The sequence below is a fragment of the Cydia amplana genome, chromosome 2 (genome assembly GCF_948474715.1).
Source record: "Cydia amplana chromosome 2, ilCydAmpl1.1, whole genome shotgun sequence".
NCBI classification, from domain to species: Eukaryota; Metazoa; Arthropoda; class Insecta; order Lepidoptera; family Tortricidae; genus Cydia; species Cydia amplana.
Window position 1 is genome coordinate 4,373,844 of NC_086070.1, and position 23,523 is coordinate 4,397,366.

Sequence of the window (23,523 nt, forward strand, 5' to 3'; positions counted from 1 at the left end):
GAACTGAGATGTCAGCGGCGTTTCCGACTGAAACTGAAAAGTTTATGAGGTAAAATATAAATCATCTCGATAGTGATGAAGTGACATGACTTTAATATTCGAATTTCATCTAGCCTGCCTCAAATTTTTCCGCCAAGTACGTCTATAGAAACTCTGATTGTGATTGCGTATGTAGGTACGCTAATGGTTGTGCTCATTCTTTGTATGAATGATGACGTCATCGAGTGTAGTGATGGAGGCGCGACACTCCTTGCGGTACTGGGTGCAGACCCAGCGCACTTTACCCCGCTTGCCCGCTTTACCGGTTTTGTGGAAGCGGTACGGCCCTATTTCAATCATGGGGTTGCCGGTTCTAGTTGAACCGAATACTGGTACTGAAAACAAATTAAAAGTTAATGCCATTATGTATAGGTATATTGCGCAAAGTTGCCATGCAAAAGCTTGGTGTACAAAAACACACTTAACTGATTCGAACCTGTAATTATATCTATCGGTACAAAGCACGTTCAAGAAGAAATACATTGCAGTAAAGTAAAAGCAAAGTTTAATTTTACATACCGACATTACATATGAATATCTATTATTTATAGTCTAGTATAGAGATTAATCAAACAAAAGGCACGACGATATTCTTTTACAAAGTCTTATCACAGTCCTTCAACGATTTTCAAATGGTTTTAAAATTATTATTCTATTCTTATAGGTATTATAATAGCATTCCTGGAAGGAGACTTTCATATTTCGTAAAAAATAGCCTGTTAATCTTGCCACATATTATGCATACTCCGCAAACGTAGAACGTTCTTCTGCACTTTCTGCGTATGGTCGTGCTCGTTCAAGTTCCTCACGATGACTCCGTCCAGCGTGGTGACGGTGGCCTTGCAGCCGTACGGTTTCTTCACGCAGGTCCACCGCGACTTGGTTCCGTTGACGTTCACGCGGTTGAACCGATACGCGCCCAGCTGGAGAACGTGGTTTCCGTGACGGGTTATTTCGAAAACTGCTGCTGAAAGTTGATGACGACTATTAGGTATCCACTATCCAATATAATTTTTACAAAAAAAAAAGATCACTTGTTGACAAATATTTCCTGAAGTCACACATGTCGAGAGGTCATCTAATACCTTTAAACGAGCAATTCTTGTTTATTTATTTATTTATATGTATATTTCGGGATCTCAGAAACGGCTCTAACGATTTCGATGAAATTTTGCTATATGGGGGTTTTCGGGGGCGATAAATCCACCTAGCCAGGTCTTATCTCTGGGAAAACGCGCATTTCTGAATTTTTAAATGTTTCCCGAGCAAAGCTCGGCCTCCCAGATACTAGAGAACGTGTTTTTTTATTACTATTAATTTGTATTTTACAATGCCAATGTATTTATTTCTCCGACTTCTTCATTTTCAACAACCAGGCTGGTTCCATCCAGTTGGGATTGTTATGGACATGTTCGTTCCTCATCTCGACGAATACTCCATTTTCAGTTATTATTCTGGCTTTACACCCGATTGATTTCTTCGAGCAGTACCAATACCACCGTCCTCGCTTGTCGACTTTACCTGTCCGGTGGTACCTATAGGGGCCCAAAATGATTAACGGGTTACCCTTAGGGGTGCGGCTAAGGCGTGCCTCTAGAAACAAATCCTTTGATTTGATTAGTATTGTAAGGAGTTTTCAATCAAGCTAAAACAATCAGGTATAAAGTACGCTTAGAAATTAACAGAACCAATTAAACTGTTTAGACAACAACGGTTTCACTCACTTGAATTTTTTCGAGCCTGAGGAAGGACCCCCGAAGGGCCCGAAACATGTCGCCAACGGCGACAAAAAATTCAATCAATCAATTAATTGTAAATGGATCTTAAATTAATTAGCTGCATTGGTAATTTTATTTCTTTATTCACAAGCACAATGCTTATATAGGTACATGTACAAGAAAGCATCTTGCAAGCTCTCGCTACGTTTTATTATGCGCAAATAAAAATTATCTTTGTACCTAATTACCTAATAACTTAATAGGTATTCATTATGTGTAATTTATAGTAACTACTTCAATCTGAAATTATTTACTATGCAACGTTTTAAAACCGGCCAAGTGCGAGTCGGACTCGCGCACGAAAGGTTCCGTACCATTAAGCAAAAAACGGCAATAAAAATCACGTTTGTTGTATGGGGGCCCCACTTAAATATTTATTTTATTTAGTTTTTAGTATTTGTTGTTATAGCTGTCTAGCTATCACGGTTCTTGAGATACAGCCTGGTGACATACAGACAGACGGACAGCGGAGTCTTAGTAATAGGGTTCCGTTTTTACCCTTTGGGTACAGAACCCTAAAAAAAGCAAGAAAAAAAAGGCTAAAGGTTCCGTCACACAGGCTGCGCGTTTTCCGGGCGGAGCGTGAGCGGCGCGTGAGCGTTTTATATGTAAAAGCGGCGCGCCCCGCTCACGCCTCGCCAGGAAAACGCGCCTGTGTGACGAAGCCTTAAGTTAAGTTTTTTAACTCTAACCTAACTAATTTTTACAAACAGTAACTAGGTACTTATACGTTTACTTGATGACTAAATTAAAACTACTTTTTAAGGAAAATTATGTTCGTAGCCGTGATAAGTTTTTAAGTTGACAAATATGTCCTATAGTAAAGGAAGTCATAGTAAATCATTAACAATTTCCTACTAAAATATAAAAGAGTTTTGGCTTCCTGAAAACTAACAATATGCAAATAACTTTTTTTATTACTTTTTATACCTACATAAATATGTCTTTTAAACAATGCCGATGATGCGTTATTTCTCCGTCTTTTTCGTTTTCAACAACCAGGAAGGTTCCATCCAGTTGGGCTTGTTATGATCATGCTCGGTCCTCATTTCGACGATTTCTCCATTTACAGTGACAATTCTGGCTTTACAACCAGTGTTTTTCTTGGAGCAGTAGAAACACCAACGCGTTTGCCCGGCGCGGATAGGGTTACCAGATACAAATTTAGAATTTCCTGACAAAATTCCTGATTTCCGAATATTTTTCCTGACATTCATATTTTTCACGACAACGACGACGGGGGGGGTCTAGCCGTTTAGTGATGGCCATCCGATTTGAGCCGAGCCACGCACGTCATGTATATGTATGCTTGGAAGTTGAGTGGATCTCATTTATTTATTTTATGTTTTTGATTAATTTAAGTAAATAGAAAGGTACTTTATAATAAAGTCTATCAATTCAAAAAATCCTGACATTTTCGTGTTTCGTCCCTATTCCTGACAGAAGGCCAAAATTCCTGACATGTCAGGAAAATTCCTGTCATCTGGTAACCCTAGGCGCGGAGTAATCCTGTTCGGTTGAAACGGTTCTGACCCAAAAGAATGGCCGGATTGCCTTTCCTGGTGTAAATAATTTTCGCCTCTGAAAATACCTTTCTTTTATGTTGTTAGGAATATGAAACGTTTCTTTCGTTTTGTACCAGCAACAAAACGGTCACAAGTATGTAGGTAATACAAATATGGGCACTAACGTATTGTTGGCGTAGAAATACCATAAGTTGACTACGTTCGTGTCAAGAGAGTATTCAATGAAAAACAAATCAAGTTGATATATTTATTTAATAAGTTTATAGTTACAAGCAACTATAAACTTTATGTATTATCTATTAAGTAAATACCAATAAAACTAAACTTATTTTTTACAGGCCTATGAACCCAAGTAAGTCATTATCTCTGAAAAAATATTGAGCATGCACGGCTTTAAACCCTTTCACGCAGTACCTACCAATTTTATTTATCTTTCCTACGGCGTCTCTTACGCCTAGGAGGTTCAACCGGTACGGACCCAAAATCATTGCAAGTGTATTAAAAAGTTATTAAAGTTATAATATATCTTCTACCTATATGCAAGATAATCATGGTCTCCAAATTAATAATTAATTGTATAATATTGTTTATTACATACTACAAAAAGGTTAAGGTATTTTAAGCTAAACTTTTATGAGCAAAGTGCAATATGTGTTTCACGCAATTCACATCTAACAAGTAGCTACGCTAAAATAGCAAAAATTAAAGGGATACGGTTGTCAAAGCTATTTGAAATATAACATTAAAATCCGCATTTAACCGATGTGATACGGAGCACTAATAACCGAACTAAGTTAAGTTTAAGTAACTCATTCCAAAATAGGTACCTAATTACTAAATTTAAATATTACTCTTAATTAGATATCCGATAAATTTAAATGGGTACTCGGACTTGCTGTGTACATTAGGGTGGAGCGTCATTGTATGGAAAAAAATAAAAAATTGTTTTTCAATGTGGAACCGGGACAAAAAGTTGCAGTTTGTCATGTAGATTATAGTAATTATATCAAGTTTCAAAATAAACACTACTTTTAGCCCTCTACCCAGCCGCTAAAGAAATTTGGATTTCGCTCCACCCTAGTGTACATGGTCATTACTCATCTCGACGAATGCTCCATTTTCTGTTATTATTCTGGCTTTACAATTTTTTTTTGTGCAGTACCAATACCACCGCGAGTTTTGATCTGTACCTGTCCGATTGTACCGATCAGGGCCCAAAATGAGTACCGGAGTACCCTTACTGGTGTAACTAAGGCGTGCCTCTAAAAACAAATCCTTTAATTAGTGCAAGAAATAAATCAAACAAATACATAATAATATAATATTATATGACAGTACGTAAATTGTGATGACACTAGGGCTTCCAATACCGGGATCCCGGTATTTCGGGATCCCGGGATCCCGTCTTTTTAAACGCATTTTTCAATACCGGTATTTTTAAAGGCAATACCGGGATCCCGGTATTTTAAAAAATGAGGGAAATGCTCAGTATAAACCCTTGAAATCCATTATATTCGGCTGTATCAAAAAGCTTACTAAACGTCAGACGCGTCTAGAGTTGACCAAGAAAAATCTGCAACGATTTTGATAGCACGCGCAGTGCAAGTGTTATATTAAACGACAAACTTCTATGAAATTATGACGTACAAATAACACTTGCACTGCTTACTGCGTATGCTATCAAAATCGTTGCAGACTTTACTTGGTCTAACTCTAACTGGTCTCTAGCCCGCATTTTATTATTGAAACAAGATCGTTGCCTAATGCGTCAGATAAATATTTGGTGGTTGGTGGTGGACGAATTCTGAAGTTATGTGAGTGATGAATATGATGATAGTGTCATTAACATTAACATAATTGGTCCTTATAATTTTATCAAAAAATAAAACGAAAGAGCAAGGATAACTGTAATAATGGCAAACCAATTTTGACGGAAATTTGAAAAAATGTTGTCTGGTTGGTTAAGTTGGACTACAAATGTGACTGGTGAGGTGAAGTCAACAAATTGGATAAAATTATTGCCAACCTGGAGTGTGAAATAAAATTATTGCAGATGGCGGCATTGATTGTTTATTGTTGTAATAGCTTTTAGGACATATCTGGTATTCCAGTGAGCCTTTCTAATTCCCCTTTTTAATAAAACTATATATTTTTAAGCAATTCATATCCAATACCGGGATCCCGGGATCCCGGTATTGATGAAGACATTTTCGGTATTAATACCGGTATTGTGAGAAGTCCGGTATTTGGAAGCCCTAGATGACACTCACGACGACTAATTTACAACTATTAATTTAAAAGGAAATATTCTGATCACGTTACAATAAAATAACGGCAAGTCAGTGTTATACATATTATATTACATTACATACCTATGATACAATTGAAAATACGCATAACGCACAGATTTTTTACAAAACCACCCAAGTTTTAGTTTCCTCCAATGATTTTTGCTTTTCGTGGATACAATTCTGCGTATAGGACCAAAATTAACTAAAGGAAAATATTTTTGTAGTTGTTATGTATGTTGTGATGTTGAAAAATGTTACCAGTAAGAAAAATTACTTACTAAACGTATTTTGCATCTGCTAATGTGACATACACAAATTATTTATTTATTTTTATAACTATTTATTAGTTTATAAAACGATGCCATTATATTATACTAATTCTTCGACTTCTCCATTTTCGACAACCAGGCTGGAACCATCCAGTTGGGCTTGTTATGAACATGCTCGTTCCTCATTTCGACGAATACTCCGTCTTTAGTCACTATTCTGGCTTTACACCCACGCCTGCTGCAATACCAATACCAACGCGTCTGCGTGTCGCTGAGTAATCCTGTCCGGTTGAACCGGTTCGCACCCAAAATCATTGCCGGATTACCGTTTTTGGTGTAAGTAATTTTCGCCTCTGAAAATACCCCTTATTTTAGTTTTGTTGTTAGGAATTGTAGACTGATATTATTTAAGGAATGGCATTATATAAAAAAAGATGTGAAGTCAAAATATACCTATAATATATAATAACGTAATAAAACATCAGTTTACGAACATACATGTCAAGCTCGTATTTATCATATCAAAAAAATAGATGTTTTGTTGAATAATATTGTTTATTACTACAAAAAGGTTAGGTACCTATTTTAAGCTAAACTTTTATAAGCAATGTGCAATATGTGTTTCACGAAATTCACAACTAACAAGTAGCTACGCTAAAATAGCCAAAATTAAAGGGATACGGTTGTCTAAGCTATTTGAAATATAATATTAAAAACCGCATTTAACCGATGTAAGAATTTTGGATTTCGCTCCACTCTAGTGTACATGGTCATTACTCATCTCGACGAATGCTCCATTTTCTGTTATTATTCTGGCTTTACAATTTTTTTTTGTGCAGTACCAATACCACCCCGAGTTTTGATCTGTACCTTTCCGATTGTACCGATCAGGGCCCAAAATAAGTACCGGAGTACCCTTACTGGTGTAACTAAGGCGTGCCTCTAAAAACAAATCCTTTAATTAGTGTAAGAAATAAATCAAACAAATACATAATATGTAAATTATTCAATACGAATTTCTAGCAGGATCAATAAAGTAAATGGACGGTCCATTTTAAAATATTTAAATAAAACACATTAAGTAATTGAATTGATTGTTTTATTTATTCATATGAATGTTAAAAGCGGCCAAGTGCGAGTCACGTATGGGTTTGATGAAAAAAAAAATTTTGAGTTTCAGTTCGAAGTATGGGGAACCCCAAAATTTATTGTTTTTTTTTCTATTTTTGTGTGAAAATCTTAATGCGGTTCACAGAATACATCTACTTACCAAGTTTCAACAGTATAGTTCTTATAGTTTCGGAGAAAAGTGGCTGTGACATACGGACGGACAGACAGACGGACAGACGGACAGACAGACAGACAGACATGACGAATCTATAAGGGTTCCGTTTTTTGCCATTTGGCTACGGAACCCTAAAAAGGTAAGGTATTTTAAGCTAAACTTTTATGAGCAATGTGCAATATGTGTTTCACGCAATTCACATCTAACAGGTAGCTAACAGCAAAAATTAAAGAGATACGGTTGTCAAAGCTATTTGAAATATAACATTAAAAACCGCATTTAACCGATGTGTAAGACCGCATTTATCCCATAAGTGCTCCGTGAACAAAGTTTAGTAGATACGGAGCACTAATAATAACTGAACTAAGTTAAGTTTAAGTAACTCATTCCAAAATAGGTACCTAATTACTACATTTAAATATTACACTTAATTAGATATCCGTTAAATGTGCGTCTGACGACTGACGTCATGCAATACACATCTAACAAGTTGTTACGTGAACTTAATAAATTCAATATCTGCAAGAAACAAGCTTTTTTTATGATATAAAAGGCAAACGAGCAGACGGATCACCTGATGAACTTTACGATTTTTGAGTTTTTGTTGTATGAAAAGCACTCTGCTACGAATGCTTATGTAATGTATATAGCTTTGTGACGTGTAAAATTATTTATGATTTTATCAATAAACATCTCAATCTCAATGATTATGAACGTTATTTATTTCACCAAATATACCATTTTTATCCTGGAGCTTGGCTTTACATCCGTAATGCCTTCTCACACAGTACCAATTTGATTTTCCTACGGCGCCTTTTGCACCAAGGCGGTTGAACCGATACGGACCTAAAATCATTACCGGATTACCCTGTCTGGTGTAAGTAATTCTCGCATCTGAAAACACAAATATATTTAGTAGTTATTACATTTTTTGCACGGCACATTAAAAAGGACAAAGACGCCTCAAAAACTAACCTAATTCTATATAATAATCTTACAAATTATCAGTAATAGTTGCCGAAATTGACTAGGACTGCTAAGGTACGGAATTACGGAAAACTTTTTCTGGCCACAATTAAATATTAAATCACAGAGAACCTACATAATACTACATACATTGTTGTTACACTCACGATCAATTATTAACTATTCATTTTAATAAAATCATACCAACAATGATACAATGAAATTCGGTTCATACGGTAGGTATACGGCTTACCATTAACATGCAATATGGTAACAATACGGTACAATTACGGTACAATCTGAATAGATTTAGAGCAAAATTACCCAAGTTTTTTCTAACCGTTTTGCTTGTCGCGGGGATGCATAATTGTTAATGATTTATTTCAGGGTTCTCACTGCTGGACATAGGCCTCCCCCTTTTTCTTCCACGGGTCCCCGGAGGTGGATGCTTGTGTACGTTGGATATCTCCACGAAGCGCCAGTACTTGCCCTCGCTCTCTTCGGTCATGATCCTCGCCTTGCAGCCGCCGACCTTCTTCGTGCAGTACCAGTACCAACGCGTCTTCCCGTCTTTGTCTTCTTTGGCGTTACCCAACCGGTTGAACCGGTAAGGACCTAAGGTAAGTGCTGGGTTACCCTTTTTGGTGTAATGAATCCTTGCCCCTGTAAAAGTCAGTATTTCATTTAGTTGTACCCACTTAAAGGAGTTATTAAGAGAAAAATAAAGTACATGTGGCATGAGGTACTTTATTTTTCTCTTAATAACTGAGGCTCATGCATGCTTTTACATTTCGGTATTCATTACCGTTGTTCAGGAATAGAAATATTACATACAGTTGATACAGCGTGAAACCAGACATAGCTGGCCTAGCGAATGTATTAAACCACTGGCACAGCTTAGGTTGTGATATTATTTATTTTAATATATATTACATTTATAAATTATAGTCTTTTTTGTTGTTCAAGCTTAGATATCTGGATTGTCGTTGTACTACTAGGGTTTATTTGAACACGGTTTTTTTTTTCAACGAAAGCGTACAGCTTTAAGTTGAGTCCACGCTCTACACAACCGAGTGAAATATAGGTTCGCCTTTAGTTTAAAACGCTGGAATAGGTAAATTGGGGGGAAAGTTATGGCACAGTCGTTCAGCGTACACCCAAGAAAGTCCTTAGGTAAATAATTCTGGTTTTATTAAATAATTTAAAAAACATAAATACGGAGCAATTTACTCGTGATATATTTTAAATCTTATATATTATCTCAACTTTTTATTTTCGTTTTGTTAACTGGATCTAAAACGATTCATTATCATATTCTCGTAAGTTATATTTACAAACTTAATGATTATGTTCATTTAAAATTCTGATTATATCATTGTTGAAGGTATTGACGACAGCGCGGCAGCCATTGGGGTGCTTGATGCACCTCCATCGGAACATGGGGCCCTTGTAGCCGCTCTGCCGGTTGAAGCGGTGCGGCCCGATCTGGAGCACGGGATTACCGGCTCGAGTTGTGGTAAATACTACCCCTGTAATCATGTCTATAATAGAGTTGTATGTATTTTAAAGTCATTATTCGCGATATAATCCGTTTTCATAGTTTTATTTGACATAGTCAAAACTCTTTTTATTATATAATAATAAATTAGTAACAATTTATAATACCGACTCACAAGCAAATTAGTTTCTATATGATTTTGGATTGAATTTTGATTGTCAAGTAAGATTTCCACACTGCAGGGCTAATCTGCAGTACAGGGTTCCCTGACCTGATCAACTATTTATTATTTGTTGAAGAAATTTTGATCTCTGTTATTGTTGTCTATTTTTTTTTATACCACATGGGTGGCAAACAAGCATACGGGCCGCCTGATGGTAAGCAGTCATCGTAGCCTATGGACGCCTGCAACTCCAGAGGTGTTACATGCGCGTTGCCGACCTTTTTTTAAAAACCTGTACACTCCTTTTTTGAAGAACCCCATACCGTAGACCCTCGGGAAAACCTGGGACTCGGGGTCTATTAACCTAACTATAACATACTTAGTAGATGGTCCATTATTGAATATGCTTATAATTTGTAAGTAAAAATATGGTTCGTTAGATTCCTTTGGTAAAAAATACTACAAAACCTAGATTTTAAGCGTAGCGCCAGGAACAAAACAATACCGATATGTAACAAGAAAAAGTAGATTCACCCAATTATGTTTACGTATAACGAAAGACGTAAAAAGTGTAAGTTACAAAAACAAAATATATATTTAATGATTATGGCCGTTAAGCACCTTTACAATAGAATTTTCTAAAGTAATGACAGAAGCAGTGCAGCCGTGTCTCCGTTTTATACATCTCCATCGTTTTTTGAACCCTTCCCTGGCGCTGAATTGGTTGTAACGATACGGGCCCACAAGCAACACCGGGTTGCTAGACTTGCTCATGACGAAAGTTGCTTCTAAAAATATATCAACTCATTTAGAAGTAAATAAAAAATACGGGTAAACTAAGCAGGGACCCACAAGAAATCCCAGGTTACCAGATTTGTTCGTGATGAAAACTGCTTCTAGATCCATAACAAATTATTTAGTAAAAGTCAAAAAGCTTTTCGTATAATTTTATTAACAAAAGCGGCAGTCTTGTTAAAAATATGGAGGCGGTCTTTAATACGCGGTTTTAAATACTTTAGAGAAAGAACCATGCGTTCTTTTGAGTCTTTCATTGTAATACATTTAATGATTATGCTCAGTTAACATCTGAATAATATCGTCTCCAACGGTAACAATGCTGGCGCGACAGCCTTGAGGTGTTTTGGTACATCTCCAGCGTTTCTTCAGGCCTTTATATCCACTGACACGGTTGAAGCGATGCGGGCCTATCTGCAATACCGGATTGCCAGAACGGGTAGTCATGAATACTGCCTCTAAAACGAAACGATACCATTCTAGTAATTACTCAAACTTATTTGTAGAAACTGTAGGTAACATATTGTAATCATATTATGCTCAGTGAACATCTGAATAATATCGTCTCCGACGGTAATAATGCTGGCGCGACAGCCTTGAGGTCTTTTGGTACATCTCCAGCGTTTCTTCAGGCCTTTATATCCGCTGACGCGGTTGAAGCGATGCTGCCCTATCTGCAATACTGGGTTGCCTGAACGAGTCAGTATCATGAATACTGGCTCTAAAACGACACGATAAACTGGTAAATTAAGTAACATAATCAGAAGACATATAAACAAATAGATGCCTAAATACTTATATTAAACATATTTAAATGAAATAAATTTGTTTTTGTGGCATTTTTTTATCTTAGTCCATAAATTTAAATATTAATAGTAATAATAACTGCTAATAAGGCCATAAAATATTCGAATACATCGGTACATCACAAACACGATTTAATGATTGTGTTCATCAAAGAGCTTCACAACGGTGCTCTCGATGGTGATCACATGAGCACGGCAACCAGTCGGCGTTTTGACGCAACGCCAACGCATCTTGGACCCCCTGTACCCGCTGTCCCGGTTATACCGGTGCGGGCCCACGTGCAACGCTGGGTTACCCGCTCGAGTCATTCCGAAGATAACTTGCTGATCATATGCTGAAACAAATTACTTGTCAAAATTATAGTAACCAAAATGTATCAGTTGAGAAAATTGACAAACATAATTCATTTTCGCCTGGACGGAGTGTAAACCAACACTCTGTCCAACACAGTACCTAACCCTAAGCAAAAATTTCCACGACCATAAGGTACAGATGGGATAGTACAGATATTACAATGAATTAAGTCGAAGAAATGCATATTTATGAACTCGACTGTAGTATGTTGATTTGACAATACTAATTATGAGATAGTATGTGACGGAAAGCATACTCAGTACATACTATCCAGTATCCACAGACCAACTGAGTGCTTTGCGTACAGCGGCCTACAACATTGTACTGACACATTATTAATGGAATTCATTCATAAAGTGACCTTGCACTTTTGCGGCTGGGCGTACAAACCAAATAAATAAAAAATAAATATCTGGGAACAATCTTACACAAATCAACCCAGCCCCAAACTAAGCAAAGTTTGTACTATGGGTACTAGGCGAGGATATACATACTTATATAGATAAATACATACTTAGATACATAGAAAACATCCATAACTCAGGAACAAATATTCGTGATAAACACACAAACAAATGCCCTGACCGGGATTCGAACCCGGGACCTCCTGCTTCATAGGCAGGGTCACTACCAACTAGGCTAAGAGGCCGTTAAAACTATCTCGTATGGAGCAATAAAATCGGATTATTTTGTTTAATATGTCTTTTTGTGCAATAAAGAGTTTACTAACTACTACTACTACTAAATGTGTCGAAGAAATGTGATCTGCTTTTTGTTGTTGTAGTTGGGTGTATTTACACCAGTTGAGTTTACTCCTTTCATAAAATACATCAACAACGACGAAAGAGTCAGAAATGGGGTATGAAATAAAACACCCCTTCAAATTATACTTGTATTTAGGTGCCCCACGCGTTTGTACAGGCTGTGATACGTTACGTCAAGATAATTAATTATAAGTTATCTATCATCATCATCAAGTATATTATTTATTAGATACTGACTGTAAAGCAACCCATTTATTTACCGCCACCACTAAATTTAGGGTAGTAACTTCGTAATTTCTAGTTAAGTGTAACAGTTTATTGCCCTATAGTTATCTTGGATTGTCTTACACTATAACACTTACTTACTAGCATAATTTATTCGAATAAAAAACTACTTAATTTATTATGTGATAAGTAACACTAACTACATATCTATTAATATTTAGCCTTAAGCCTCGCCGTGTATAAAATCTTTTGCGATTACATTGGAAAGCACCGACGTCATGGTTTGATTGGAGATTCTAAACCATTGAACTCAAAAGGGATACTTTGAAATACTTTGTTCTAGAGCCATGTAAAGTGGCCATATAATATAACATAACAAAACAAATACAAATCATAAATAAACTGATATAATATAGACAAGTCTACGTATAATATAACTAATACTTAAGCGTTACTTAAGAATAAATTAAGATAATTGGATAGGCTTATAAATCTAATACCTTTAAACGAGCAATTCTTGTTCGTCTATTTATTTATTTTTTATATGTATATATATTTCGGCGATCTCGGAAACGGCTCTAACGATTTCGATGAAATTTGGTACATATATGGGGGTTTTCTGGGGAAAAAACTCGATCTAGCTAAGTCTTATCTCTGGGAAAACGCTCATTTTTAGTTTTTATATGTTTACCGAGCAAAGCTCGGTCTCCCAGATATTTTATTTAATACAAGATAATTGCTTAATAAGTTTTTTTTTATTTAAATATTACTTCATCCGATTCTAAACAAAATACTATGAATGAATGTATCATGATTTAAAGTGTGTAAAATGTATTATAAATGTATTATTGCAAATGCACGCGATATGCATCATTAACAACAATTGAGTGCGAGATCGCTACATTTTTGATCATTACATTTTATCATTCGCTCTTGGCCCAATATCAATATGAAGCTACAGTTTGATTTTGTATATAAAACCTAAGGACTGCAATTTTACAAATGTTTGGAGTAAAAATGAATTCTTAGGTACCAACAAGATCGAAACATTTAGCTTCATAATAGATATCTATGTAGAAGGCCTGAAGCTTTCCACAAGGCATAAAAACCAATATCAACGTTAAGGTTTTATTCTGTGATAAAACGACGATGGTTATCTTCTAAGACTCTTCCTTAAAACAGTAGCAAAGGATGCGACATACCTACCTAGATAAAATAAATATACTGATCTGTTTTCTTTTAACTAGGTTAGAGTTGAAGTCCATCGAAGCGAGTAAAATTTCTAACAATCGAGGAAAGGCATAAGACGGAGCTCCTAAAACTAAATATCTACACAGTCCGTGAGCCTGTAAATTTTATTATTTTCTATAAGTACCTTGTGGACTTATAACTAGAATTTAAAACCGATTGGCGCTAGTATGCGCCATCGGATCATGAAAACCCCACACGCGTACGATGGCGTTGTCCATGGTGTGCAGCGACGCCCGGCAACCCGCCTTGGCCTTGACGCAGACCCAGCGCGTGCGACTGCCGTACTTGTTCACCCGGTTGAACCGGTACTGCCCGATCATGATCACTGGGTTGCCGCGCTGAGATTGGGCGAACACAGGGTTCAGATCTAAAAATATAATCTTGGTTAAATGCCTGCCCGGGGATATCATTAATAGTAGCGCTAATAAAACCAATTGTAAAAAGTATCAGCCACTATGTATATGTCGGCGGCAGATTGTAAGATCGGGCATATCGCGATATTCCTAGGCATATCATGAAACGCCGCCATTTCATGATCTGACTAAGATTAACCCAGGCGTATCACGATCTGCCTTATAAAAGAGGCGGCAGATCGGTCAGACCAATGTATTCGTTGATATTCCTAGCTTCATACCGGGCGCATCGTAAAATAATTGATGAGATATTCCTAGGCATATCATGAAACGCCGCCATTTCATGATCTGACTAAAATTAACTCAGACATATCACGATCTGTCTTATAAAAGATTCGGCAGATCGATGGGAGCAATGTATTCGTCGAATTCCTAACTTCATTCATACCGATCGAATCGTAAAATAATTGCATTTTTTGCCACTGGTGGCGCTGCATTCTATATGGCGCTGCGTCCGAGTCCAATGTTGCCAGATCGTACTTTTTAATACAAGTTTACGTTCCTTTTGAGCCTTGAGGTTTGCTCGATATGGCTGGTGGTCGCTAGGCAGATCATGAAATGCCGGCGTTTCATGATCTGCCTAGGAATATCACCCATTGAGGTTTGCACGATATGGCTGGTGGTCGCGCTAGGCAGATCATGAAATGCCGGCGTTTCATGATATGCCTAGGAATATCACACCCTACTTATTTGATATGGCGGCGTTTCATGGTATGCCTAGGAATATCTCGATATGGCCGATTTTACGATCTGCCTCCGACATATATAAGATACAAATATTTGCCTGTTAATACCTGTGTAATATTAATTATATTAATGTTGCTGGATGACGTTTTAAATAATAACAAAGGTATTATTCATGATTTATTGAATGAAAATCTAAAACTACGATTATATTTGCTACGTCAATAATATACCAACGATACATATAACATGAGCGACTATTCATCGTATTTATTATGTAAAATTGTAAGAGAAATTCGAGTACCAGAACATTCTTATAAAGAACTACTACTTCTAAAATCTAAAATTGGCTTTGACGCAAACTGGAACAATAACTATTACATCAATTAGTCTTACATTAATTTTGTCACCTTAATACTTCTGTAATAAATGCAATAATATAGCTTAAATCTAAAACTGATAAGTACAGTGTGTGTGTGTGTGTGCGTGTGTGTGTGTGTGTGTGTGTGTGTGTGTGTGTGTGTGTGTGTGTGTGTGTGTGGTTTTTGTGTGTGTGTGTGTGTGTGTGTATGTATGTGGGTGTGTGTGATTTTGTGTATATTTAAAAAATTATAAATTGAATAAATCTGTAAATATGATAGCTAATTTCATTTAGGAGTAAGCTAACCACCAGGAAACTTAAAAGTGTGTATAAAACAATGTTTTTAAAAGATTCATAAAGTTTACTGTGTAGATATCACTTAAAAGTATTCTTATACAACATTTTAATTAGAGGAAGATTTAAACTAAAATGCAACCATGCTAAAACCTAGGTTTAGGTAATTTTAGGATAGAACCTCAACTATACTTACAAGTCCACTTAAAGATATAAGTAGATAGTTAATTTCAGTTAAGTACACTACCTCGACGAGTGCCTTTTTAACGGATATAAAGTTCATCGTTCTCTAAAGGAAACTATAAACGAAGTTATATTTAAGTACCTACAAAAACAATATGGCCGACGATTTTAACAGCTAAACATATTTTAAAGTCACCATAAGTAAAGCCGGGTCCACGCGGCCGTTACATAAGCCCAACCAAGCACCTCCTCACGCTAAGTATCTAATGATTATGGGCTCCCAAAGTCTTAACAATAACATTGTCAATAGTAGTGATGGCCGCCGTGCAGCCGCTCTTCTTCTTGATGCACGTCCAGCGCACCTTGGAGCCCCAGCAGGCGTGCTTGTTGAACCGCCACTCCCCGATCTGCACGACCAGGTTGCCGCGCTGCGACAACCCGAACTGAGGTTCTGGAAAAGACAGTCGGTTAAAGAGCTAGGTTCGCTTTTAATTTTTAAATTTATTGATATACCGAGAGTAAAAACTTATCAATAATGTCAGATTGCCATGCCGCTCCAGTTAGTTTACTATGATGTATCATGCATAATGCTCACTTGAGGAACAGATATAATGAAATAAGACGGTGCTGAGTATGTTTTAATTTTTCAGAAATTACGACTAGAATATTTCAAAGAATTACCTATAAACCATTTTCCTAGAAAAAATACTAACTACATAAGCCATTTAGGCTTGACTAATGTAACATTGTTTTCTTTTTTCTAGATTTTACTAAACTGTCATTCAATAGAACTTGCTAACTATGTAAACAAAAGTTACTAGTAATTTGACATTCAGCGTCAATTTTAGTATGGCGGTTTGTTTACATAGTTAGCAAGTTCTATTGAATGACACTTTAGTATAGGTACTTAAAAATCTATATATTTTTTTAAATGGATTTAAGATAATTTCGTAACGTCGAACATATTATTTAATATGTAGGTATTCTAAAGGCTAGGACTAAGGTCTAAGACTATGATTCTGTATATATAAGGAAGTAGATTTGTTACTAATTAAAACATTAACCATAAAAATACTGGCAGTAATAAAGGTTTAAATATGTAGTTTTTTCAAAACAATTATACATAATAATGAGAATTAAAGCGTCTAACATAAAATAATATAAACTTCAAAAATGAAATCAAAATGTACAAATTTATAATGTTGTGTAACATTTTGATTAAACTACAGCCGAAGACGAAGGTCAACATTGAAACAAAAAATTATGATTAGAAAGGCAAGAACACTTATCGTGTAAACTTTAAAAATCTTGAGATCAACAATAATATGGAACAGCCTTGATATCTTTATTTTTACAACAGAAATAGATAATAGTTACAAAATGTAACCATAATCGAAAAACATCGGGCTATCACGTGAGGCGTCCTTTAAACTCTATATCCTGCTAAACATAACTGTCGGCCCATATGGCGAAGTGACTCAGGCTTTAAGCCAGATCATCTCTAATGATTATGCCACCCGTTGACTTTAACCAATCTATTCTCCGAGGTGACGACCACGCACCGGCACCCGCGGGTCTTCCTCGCCGTGCACTCCCACCACGTCTTGTTCCGCCGCCCCAGCTTCTTGATGAACCGATGGTTGCCCCAGCAGATAATCGGGTTGCCGAATATCGTCGTTTCAAACTTGATTCCTTGTGACATCCCTAAAAATTACAGATACGTTGTTTAAGATTTTTCAATCCAATGATATGTTTGTAACAATTATTTCAGATCATTGATTTTTTTACACACTTCAAAAATATTGAAAAAAAAAAGGAAAAATGCTCATTGGTAGAGAAGTATTGAATAAATATTTGAAGGAAATGAAGTAGACATCCTTATCACTCGAAAACAATAGGTATTCATGATAAATACACAAACCTTAACCTTAACCTAAACCTTACCTAACCTAAACCTTATCGAGTACTCAACCGAGGACCTCCAAAGTCATAGCAGGATCAGTATGTCAAACTGTAGGTGTAGAGGCGCTCAACGCGTAGGTATTATATAGCATATAGAGAGGTAGAGGTACGCTGTAGTAAAAAATAATTTATAACCAAAATAATCATTTAATGTATCTAACTAATTATTTATAACCTAAGCAAATTTAAGACATCTGCGGATTTTTTTTAAAATCTAGTTTTAAAAATTGGTGTAGGTATACCTTGTGGTGTCCAGATAAACATACTAAAAGTCCTCGAGGGTTGAAGGTACCTTTTTTCATATTTTTGCTCATTAATTATCCTAAGGGTATCAAACGGCTATTACAATTTAAGTACTTTATAGAACATAAAATTATTAATCCTCAATTTATTTAACACATTTAAATTTGTGCATTTTATTAGATGGCAATGTAGCGTCATTAGCCCATTTTTTTATAGCCATTAAGTACTACAAAGGAGCTTTCTTGGCAAGTCTGATCAATTGATCATTCTACAATGCGAGGTAAAGTAACTAAGAGACTAGCTCTTTTTAATTATTATGTCCATTATTCGCGCCATCCTTGACGTCCGAAACCACGGCAGACTGGTTCCTATAAATATGTTCAATGATTGTGTCTATTATCCGCCCTAACCAGCTCATCATTGACGGTGACGAGCCTCGCGCGGCAGCCGCGCGGCTGGTTGGTGCATCTCCAGGTCACCTTCGACTCCAGCCGGGACCGCTCGCAGAACCGGTACGGCCCCATACACAGCTGGGGCCGCCCCATCCTGGACGTCCGAAACCAGGGCACATTGGTACCTGCAAAGAAAGAAGTTGGATGATAATACAGAGGTAAATGGAATTATGAGAATATAACTGGTAGAAATGCGACATACCTTTTACGCACAGATTTTAAAGAAATACTCGGTTGAAGAGTTTAGACTTTATACACGGCAAAACCAAAAAAAATTACGTAACTGAACACTTTCGAAAAGGTGTTGAATGATATGAAGACTTAAAAAACACACAATAAAAAATCTAGGTGTCTAATTTTAATCATCACACAACACAAATAGTTACATACGAAAAAATAGGACATACATAATTATGTTTCATTCTTACAAACAATTTAATTATTATTATTATTCTTTTATTCAATTAGGGTCTTAGGTTAGGGTTTTACAATGTGAGTATAAAAGTAAAATATAAAAACACTTACAAAACATTACAAAAAATATATAAACACATTATAAAAAACCTAACCTAGGTAGGGTTGCCAGATGGTCGGGATTCGGCGGGATTCTCCCGATTTTTAGCATGTGTTACCGATTCCCGACAAAGTGAAAATTGTCCCGAAAAACAGCATCACGTTATAAAACAATAATTTCAAGTTCCGAACTGTCGCACGCGGGGCGCGCGTGGCGAGATTGGGCAGTGAAGCTGACGTAGTGCCAATAATGTAAAATAGGTATCGTTGTTTTTAATACAATTAATTTAATTTGAATGGTTTTTTTCCCGACTTAAGGCCCAAAATCCCGAAAAATTTATATTTTTTCCCGATAATAGCGCCTTTCAATCTGGCAACCCTAAACCTAGGGTGCCGCCGGCAGCGGGGCAGGGCCCAAGCTGCCGGTGGTCAGGGCCGCAGAGTGAGGAACCGACGTACTATACGCGCCGTGTCCAAAATTACCGCCTTCTGCATCTGACCCTTGATCTAACCACCCAGCGAGAGTCTCTCTAGGTGTTGGTCGAGACTCTTCGCTATTAGACCGTTCGCTGAAACAACTATCGGGACAATGATCGTCGAATCAACATCCCACATGGCGGTTATCTCGCGAGCCAAGTCTAGGTACTATTATTATCATTATTATTTAAACTTTATTGCACAGTAAAAATATACAGTGACAAAAGGCGGACTTAATGCTACACGGCATTCTCTACCAGTCAACCTTTAGGCCAAACAGAGAAACATAGTTGGTGCGGGGTATATAAAGAACACTAAAACTTGATGCTTAAAATTAATAGGCACAAATATAAATGTAATGTGAAGATATAATAAATATATATACAACAATAATATATACGTATATGTATACAATAAATATATATATATATATATATTAAATATATATATTTAATCACCATGGTTGTGATTATTTTTGAGACCAATAATCTGCCCTTCGATGGTGCAGACGCGCGCATTGCAAGCAGGCCGGTTGCATTTCCAGGAGATTCTATCCTTGTTCTGATAGTTTTTCGAAAAGCGGAAACCGCCGCATACCAGCATCGTGGTTCCTTTACTTGTCTGAATATACCTGGAATCTATTCAGAGTCGTTTTGAGGACCACCAAAACCGCTTAATATTTATGACAAAACAAAGAACAAACATCAAACACAAATTAAACTTTCAGAAGTAGTGATTTTATTAAGGTTTATATATCCAATAATTAAAAATACGTAATTTATCAAGTAAAGTACTTATACAATTAATAATTAAAATTGTTGCAAAGTCCACATGGGTCATCTAAATTGTAATTCACTCACAAAAATCAGAAAATTGTAAAACTATAAAAATCGATTACGAAACCTTAAAATTAGTAATACTTGATAAGTTAAGAAAAGATTCAATTCTAAGTATTAACGCGTTTACTAGAAGATAGTTTTTTTAGAAATAAGACGCCTAGAGGGACAAATATACGAGGGGCGTTCAAAATATTCTCGGTATTGATATCTTACGACCTCTTCTAAAATTTCTTTCGTTACTGGCCGCTAAGGTTTATTCATTGACATTAAAAAAAAGTATAATTCGAACCGAGATGGTCTTTTGTTTTTCTGCAATTGCTGAACAAACATGAACATCATGTGCGAATTGACAATGTTAACTAAATTAGAACATCGATGCGTGATAAAATTCTTGACAAAACAGGGTAAAAATCAAAAAACCATAAAAGAGGAAATGGATTGTGTTTACCGTGAGTCTGCTCCTTCTTTATCTACCATTCAAAAGTGGTCAAGCGAGTTTAAACGCGGAAGGGAGAGTATTGAAGATGACCCTAGACCTGGCCGGCCTGTAGTAGCTACTTCACAAGAAAATATTGATAAAGTGGAAAAACTTATATTGGAAGATGGTCGAGTGAAGGTAAAATCTATAGCACAAGTAACCAATCTCTCTATTGGTACCGTACATGATATTATACATGACCATCTTAATATGTCAAAAGTAAGTGCAAGATGGGTTCCGCGAATGCTGACTCGGCTTCAAAAAGACATGCGTGTAGCTTGTTGTTCCGATTTTATTGACCTGTGCGGTGAAAATCCTGATGAGGTGCTGCAAAGAATAGTTACTGGAGATGAAACCTGGGTTCATCATTATGACCCAGAGAGTAAACAAGAGTCCATGCAGTGGCACATTAAGGGTTCAGCTCATCCCAAGAAGTTCAAGGTCATCCCTTCAGCTGGCAAGGTCATGGCCACGATATTTTGGGATTGTGAAGGAGTATTACTAATCGATTATAAAGAAAAAGGTGTAAATATCACAGGACAGTACTACGCTAACATTCTACGTCAATTAAAGGATGTAATTAAAGAAAAGAGGCGAGGAAAGTTAACCAAAGGTATTCTGCTTCTGCATGACAACGCCCCCGTCCATACTGCTCATATTGCCAAGGCAGCTATTGTTGAATGTGGGTTTAAAACTGTTACTCACCCACCGTATAGTCCGGACTTAGCCCTCAGCGACTTCTTTTTGCTCCCCAATCTTAAAAAGGATCTGCGTGGAAATAAATTTTCTGACGATGAAGCATTGAAGGCGGCAGTGGAGGAGCATTTTTACACGAAAGATAAAAAATATTTTTACGAGGGATTAAAAAAAATAATTGATCGATCTTTTAAGTGTATGAACATAGGGGGGGAGTATATTGAAAAATAAAAATATCAAACTTTTCGTACTTGTTTGTTTTCATTCTCATACCGAGAATATTTTGAACACCCCTCGTATTCATTATTAACTTTAAAACTACGAAACTACGACAATAATATTACATTATTTTACGCCGAATTTTGCAAGCTAAAAATATTTTTAAATTTGTTAAAGTTGCCATCTGACTAGTGATTAACTACTAAGCTAATTTAAGCGTATATATTAAGTAAAATTGTGGAAATTTAAACTGTTTAGACGACAAGGGTTTTACTCACTTGAATTTTTAGTCGCTATTGAATTCAAGTGAGTGAAACCGTTGCCGTCTAAACAGTTTAAAATATGTCTCACGAAAGTTTAATATCGATTGTGGAAATTTCATCTAAAAACCACCAAGCTTAGATGTGTAGCGCTTGTCCTCGTGAGTGTGGAGGTTCTTGACACTGACGATCATTCCCTCGAGCGTGCACACTCGCGCCTTGCACCCGTACTTGTACTTGTTGCAGAGCCACGAGATCCGGTCCCTATTCTGATAATTCTTCAAATATCGGTTCCCATCGTACTCGAGTATCAAGGTCCCTTTGGTGCTTCTTACGAACCTGGCCACCGCTGAAATAGGAAAACATTACAATAATTGCATATAGAGTATTATATTCATGATCAGAAAATAAAAAGACAAAGGAAGAAACAAACATCGCCACAACATTATTTTGCAATACCATTTATCAAACACACTTCAAACAATAAATTAAGCTGCCTACGTTTTAATCATCACAAACCACTAACTGGCGACGAGTATACTCGCTTTGCCTATCAATAAGGTGAAATTGCTACCAATACTTGTCTACTCCTCGGAATGATCATGAATACCGATGCTGCTCACAACAGTTAAACCATTAGTTCGAAGTCTACTATTGCATTTTTTAAAACTGCATTTCCATGACGTAACTCCGTTGCTGCCTTCATAATTCTTATAATACACGCTATGGTCGTATTTTACAGCGAGATTGCCTCTTTTGGTTGTGTAAAATACTGCTCCTGAAATGTTAAATTGGTGTTACGTTTCTACTCGTCACATATAACCTAAACTAAACAAACTAAACTGATAATAATGACTAATTGGGATTTCATACCTGACAAATTGTTTCTTAAGAGCCAACAGGAGCTAAGATTTAAATATTTTAGGTAAATATACCCGTCTCGCTAACGGAAGCGGCTCCTAAAACTAGTGCGATAAGGACAAGGCGAAAAATCCTGCGTAAAAATATCAAAAATCGAGGTTTCGTACTCGACTGTTTCCTCCTCCAAAACTTAACCAATCGTAACCAAATTTGGAAATCTAAATGATTATGAAATTATCTGTGTCGGACCGTTTTGCTTTTTTGGCTAATTGATATCAGTTTTGAATACCACGCCTCCCATTGCGGCATAGTCAATTAGGCCATTTTGGCCATTTTTGAAGGGCTCTAGCGCCTTAAAAAACAAAAATATCAAAAAAAGCAAAACGGTCCGACACAGATATTGACAATATTAATCTGAGTTGAAAAAATCATTGCTCTAGCTTCAAACCCACGGAGGAAACAGTCGAGTACGTTTGTATGGAGAAATGACCACTCCTGTTGGCTCTTAAGATTGAAACAAATAAAAAAAGTAGCGTCACAGACTTCTAATATCAGTAACATCACGTAGTTACTTAAT

General features: G+C 36.5%; 1 protein-coding gene across 31 annotated transcripts in view; it reads right to left on the reverse strand.

Annotated features, from left to right (window-relative positions):
- The window catches only part of LOC134661654 (protein tramtrack, beta isoform), a 506,900-nt gene that overhangs the window by 389,244 nt on the left and 94,133 nt on the right, over positions 1 to 23,523 (reverse strand). The window contains exons 5-6 of one of the 31 annotated variants that reach the window (XM_063517842.1): positions 22,696 to 22,863; positions 22,199 to 22,434 (exon numbers count right to left, since the gene is read on the reverse strand). The exons of 29 other annotated variants lie outside the window; for them this stretch is intronic. In XM_063517842.1, the coding sequence (XP_063373912.1) occupies positions 22,208 to 22,434; positions 22,696 to 22,863 (395 nt within the window). In that variant the 3' untranslated portion in view covers positions 22,199 to 22,207. Of the gene's footprint in view, positions 1 to 743; positions 1,007 to 22,198; positions 22,435 to 22,695; positions 22,864 to 23,523 lie in introns of those variants that run through there. One more of the 31 variants, XM_063518018.1, reaches the window with a different exon arrangement.